Source organism: Humulus lupulus, chromosome 1 (assembly GCF_963169125.1).
Source record: "Humulus lupulus chromosome 1, drHumLupu1.1, whole genome shotgun sequence".
In the NCBI taxonomy this organism is placed as follows: Eukaryota; Viridiplantae; Streptophyta; class Magnoliopsida; order Rosales; family Cannabaceae; genus Humulus; species Humulus lupulus.
In genome coordinates, this window is record NC_084793.1 from 61906191 (window position 1) to 61912076 (window position 5886).

Genomic DNA, 5886 nt, shown 5'->3' on the forward strand with positions numbered 1-5886 from the left:
TTAATTATGATCATTTTCATATCATATATACCTTATATATTTCATTGTTGGACCCACGTACTGCTTTTGAGACACCATCGATATTTATATATATATATTTCTAAGCCACCAATTATAAGTTTATAATCCTAATATTATATTTGTACCAAGCCAGTTCATTATTCATCTTTATTATTTTATTAATAGGTTTATATTATGTTATTATTATTTTTTTCCTATCTTCTCTGTTTTGACTTTTCCAAATGAATATCCCTCCCATATCCCCAAGCCCCACATAAAAAAAAGTTACAGTCAGCCATCTCTTAATTATGATAGCTATATATAAAACCCTATTTCTCTCCTTATCCTCATAAGTACTCATCATCTATTCCTCCCTTAGAGTACTTCCACCACCTTTTTCTTTTTTCTTATACTCTTCTCTGAAACACATCTGTACGAACAAATAGTACCATACTCGATCATTATCAATATCCAAATTATGGTGGTGCTCAATCAAGCAAAAGGTGCCGTACGGCGCTTTGCCCTGATGATTTTAGTATTGGGTCTTGTTTGTGCTGAGGATCCGTACAGATATTTTGACTGGACTGTTAGCTATGGTGATATCTATCCTCTTGGAGTTAAACAAAGGGTTCGTATATAATTATATCTTCTCTATATATTTACATATCAACTTTCTAATAAGTTTTTTAACCTTATATTAAAACTAACGGAAAAAAAATAGTAAGTTTTTGCATTATATTCTTCTTGTGTTAACTTTGTAGTACTAATTAATGCAGGGAATTCTTATCAATGGCTTATTTCCGGGGCCCAACATTTATGCTGTTACCAACGATAATCTCATTATCAATGTTAAGAACAACTTGCCTGAGCCTTTCCTCCTCTCATGGTGAGCGAGCTATATAGAGATACTGTTTTTTGCTTTTATGCTATATAAAGATACTGTTCTTTGCTTATATGCTATATAGCTTCTTAATAGCTTTGCCTCTATAATGATTATTAACTATTATATAAATATATATATATTCCTTCGGAGACGTCGTAATAATATTGCAAATTTGCTTCTTAGTTATTTATTATATATTGTTTTACAACCTACAATATAATAAGTTTTATGTAACGTTTGGGCTAATGTAAATGTTAGATCTGATATTGTGTGTGTTTATATGTGCATAAATATTATATCACCACACCATGAGTCATGGCTAATCTTGCCATTAAACCAACAAAGAAGCAAAAGGCAAGACTACTCTACAAGTTACGAGATTGCCACCGTAGGTGTAAACTAAGTTAATTAATGGAACCTACGTAAGAGGATCGTGTTTGATACAATTCTGTGCAAAGACTATCTCATTGACTTTTTCTTTCTTTTTCTCTCCTTTTGGGGACAATATAGCTGGAACTAAATATTTCTAGTCTCGTTCTAGAGAATTTTATTAGGTCAACTTTCAATGATGGCTGCCCATTACAGGGGCTGTATCATCTAAATGTATGTTTTGTAATATTATCGGGGCCTGATGTAGAAATCGTGGAATTTTGTTATACTTTGTTCATATTGGTATTGGATCATGTACCATAGGTTCCAAGTTTTAACATATATAAATGGGGCGAACCAGTGATCCATGTCATTGACTGGTTCATGTGAACAATTTTATTCCTAGCACTATTTTGTCATTTTCTATTTCATCGTATATACACTGATTATTATTTAACTTTTTTATTTTAAAAAAATAATAAATAAATAAAACAGGAGTGGTATACAGAATAGGAAAAACTCTTTTCTAGACGGAGTTTCTGGGACAACATGTGCCATCCCACCAGGGAAGAACTATACCTACAAATTACAGGCCAAGGATCAAATTGGAAGCTTCTACTATTTTCCATCGACTGCTTTTCACAAGGCTGCTGGTGGCTTTGGAGCCATTAAAATCCTAAGCAGGCCAAGAATCCCAGTCCCATTTCCTCCACCTGCTGCTGATTACAGCATCCTCATCGGAGATTGGTACAAGGCTGACCATCAGGTATATATTATTTTGGCCCTATACAAAGCCCATAATCAATATGGGCCTGGATAAATTATCCAATATCACATTTCAAGATTGACCTGACCATAAATGAACTACACATGCATTATTACACATCTTACTGAACAAAGTTTGTGTCTTGCTGTGAAAACGTTTCAGACATTGAAGGACATTCTTGATAGCGGTTGTAGGCTTGCTTCTCCAGATGGAATTCTGATCAATGGCCGTGGATCCAACGGTGCAGTTTTCACAATTGAACAAGGTAAAACGATTAGACTGAGAGTGTCAAATGTTGGGCTACAAAACTCGCTCAATTTCCGAATTCAAGGGCATAGCATGAAGTTAATCGAAGTTGAAGGAATCCACACTATCCAGACAACTTACGACTCACTTGACATACACGTGGGGCAATCCTATTCGGTGCTAGTTACAGGCAACAAGGCCCCACAGGACTACTACATTGCCGTCTCAACTCGCTTCTCCGACAAGGACATGACCGCCACTGCTATCCTTAAATATAAAAACTCGGCCCGTAAAGTTTCTGGCCCAATTCCTTCTGGGCCCATTCCGGGCATTGATTGGTCTCTGAACCAGGCCCGTTCAATTAGGTACCAAGACAAATTCAAAAATCATTACAGATTTGTACCATTATTTCTATTGTAGTACTTTTGTTGATGAAATATGTGAATTGGTAACAGAAACAACGGAACCGCGAGTGGACCCAGGCCCAATCCACAAGGGTCGTACCCATACTGGAACATACCCATTTCAAGGACCATAACACTCGAGAGCTCAGCGGGTCAAGTCGGTGGCAAGCAAAGATACGCCATTAACGGTGTGTCGTACAAGCCTGCTGACACTCCTCTTAAGCTTGCAGACTACTATAAGATTCCAGGTGTCTTCCGGGTGGGCAGCATGCCTGAAAACCCGACCCGCAGACCCATCTCCCTTGATACAGCGGTTCTCGGCGCTGACTACAGAGCTTTTATTGAGATTGTTTTCCAGAATCACGAAGACATTATTCAGAGCTATCACATTAGCGGTTATAATTTCAGAATCGTCGGGTAAATGCTTACAAAACTCGTAGCTCAAAAATAAAATCATAGACTTACATAACGTACAACTTCTCACATATACATATAAATTTACTTGAAATTTCAGAATGGATAAAGGTGTATGGAGCACGAATAGTAGAAAGCAATACAATATGGCAGATGCTGGCTCACGATACACTACACAGGTTTGTTTTATTTAATTATCATTACTAGATTGATATATATTATATATATACTGTTGTATAAATATCAAATTAATAAGTTAAAAATAAATATGTGTTACAGGTATACCCAAAGTCTTGGACGGCTGTTCTTGTGGCACTGGATAATGCGGGTATGTGGAATGTGCGGAGCGAGTTTTGGGCAAGGCAGTATCTAGGACAACAGTTTTACATGAGAGTTTATACAAATTCCAACTCAACTAGGGATGAATACCTCATTCCTCCTAATGCTTTGAAATGTGGCAGAGCTATTGGCCGCAAGCCATGATAACACTTTTTTTTTTCCTTTGCTTTTGGGATAAACTTTTGTGTGCTTTCGAGTTTAATTAATCTCTCAAAATTGGTTAACTAGATTATTATTCATAACTAACGAGAGAAGAGACAAAATAGTGTTGTATGGGATGAAGAGACGTTTCATTCTCAATTCATTAATTAATTCTTTTTTCTTTATAATTCTTTGGGGCGTGTTGAGGGCACAAATGTGACAAAATTTGTATGGTGTCACATAGGGTGTTATTCTATCTATGTTTTTTTTTGTTCTCATGTTTCATTTAAGATACTACTTAAAGGCAAGGTGCAAGACTCATTTGTTTAATTTTATTTAAAAAATGTATTAATTTATTTAATTATAATTTTTAATTTTGATATAAATTTTAAATAAATAAATAATGTCATATGTTATAAAAAAAATGCATAAATATATTAAAAAAGAAAGAGTTATCAGCGATAAAAGTCCCTTATCTTTTGATAGTGTAGCATTTAAATCCTTGATTTTTTTAAGGCTAAAGTCTCTGTTATTTTTATATAGTAGCATTTAAGTCTCTAATTTTTTTTTAAAAGGAAAATATCTCTTACATTAACATATTGGTGCACTTGTTTCCTAAAGTCTTATTAATTATTTTAAATAATTATTTTAATTGGCTTTAAAATTGTAAAAGACAAATAATATTGAATTTAATTAATAAAAAAATGTAAATTAATTTAAATAGTGAGTTAAAAAATATATTACCTACTTTTTTAAAAGGAAAAAAATATATTTTACTTAAAATTACTAAAATAAAATTTTATTCATTAACATATTTACGTATTTACTATTTTTTTTACTTATTAATTAAATTAAAATTGTGTTATTTTATTAGTTCTTACTCCCACCAATCAAATAATTTTAATTTAGGAACATAAGAACTAATATAATAACACAATTTTGATTTAATTAATAAGTAAAAAAATATTTTAGTAAATATGTAAATATGTGTTATTGAATAAAATTTCATTTTCGTAATTTTAAGTAATATATTTTTTAATTGACTATTTAAATTAATTTACATTTTTTATTATTTAAAAATATAATTTTGTTTGAATTTATAATTTCAAAATCAATTAAAATAATTTTTTACAATAATTAACGAGTCATTAGGAAACAGGTGCACCAGTATGTTAGCGTAAGGACTTTTGCCTTTAAAAAAAAAAAGATTAGGGACATAAATGCTACTATATAAAAAGATCAAAGACTTTTGCTTTAGAAAATGATGAGACCCTTAAATGTTACTGTTGACGTCGTTTTTCCTTAACTTATAAATGAAGAGCAATTAAACAAAATACCAGAGGAAACAAACGATCAAAGACACGATTTTTACGTGGTTCAGCAGTTAAAATCTTCCTAGTCCACGAGTCTGTGTTATTCACTTTATGAAATTCTCTCAAAGCTTTCTGGAAGCAATTATATAGAGTCTTCCCAATACCAAATTTCTCCCCCCTACAAATGAATGATTCCACTCTATTTATAGAGTGGTTTACCGAATATCTCCCCACAGATTTTGGGGAGTTATGATACAAATCAATTAAATAAGTGCAAATAAACGCGTATGGTTATTATGTATGCGTATAAATCCCATGATATTTTGGATTTAATAACAGATTACATCTGATCCCTTAAACATAGGGATTTTATAACAATAAACATGTTCACACACAGCTTACGAGCTTGAACACCAGACTCACACGCCTTCAAGACCGTTCACATATCACGAGCTCGATACCTCAGTTCGCCTATGTTCTTAACAAGTAACATTGTCGAGATCATCCTTTTCGAGCTCACAATCCTTGAGTTCGAACCTTCTTGTCTAATAGTAGGAAATAAATCGGGAGATTTATACAAGTGTTGAACTATTGCCTTTGTGGCTTCGAGCCTGACTTATAACCTCGAAACTCCTCCGAGACCACATAGTTTCCGAGCTCACCAATTCAGATGTTGTCACATTTACTGCTTAACGACCGATTATGACGAATTGGTTTATTTCGAGCTTACACCTTACGAGCCTAACTTTCGAGATCAAAAACTTTTATTCTCGAAATTTGGGTGTAACAGTTACATTGTCAAAAGATCAGAGACTTTTGCCGCTAATAACCCTAAAAAAAATTAAGTCAAAACATATTGTTTATAGTTTTAAAAAAAATGATAATTTTTTAATTTATTTTAAAAAATTTGTTAAACTAATAATCTGTTACATAAACACTTTTTACATGTAAAGATATGATGCATTCTAATTTTAAAGTAAATTATTTGATGCTGTTTATTAGTTTGAAATT

The 5886-nt window shown here is 32.7% G+C and overlaps 1 protein-coding gene across 1 annotated transcript; it reads left to right on the forward strand.

Moving 5' to 3' along the window:
- The first annotated feature begins 325 nt into the window (after window positions 1-325).
- LOC133793326 (L-ascorbate oxidase homolog) lies at window positions 326-3750 on the forward strand. The gene is made up of 7 exons (XM_062230787.1): window positions 326-628; window positions 777-886; window positions 1748-2018; window positions 2181-2629; window positions 2720-3085; window positions 3183-3261; window positions 3362-3750. The coding sequence occupies exons 1-7, from the start codon at window positions 479-481 to the stop codon at window positions 3563-3565; spliced, it is 1629 nt and encodes a 542-aa protein (XP_062086771.1). The 5' UTR covers window positions 326-478; the 3' UTR covers window positions 3566-3750.
- Window positions 3751-5886: the final 2136 nt, after the last annotated feature.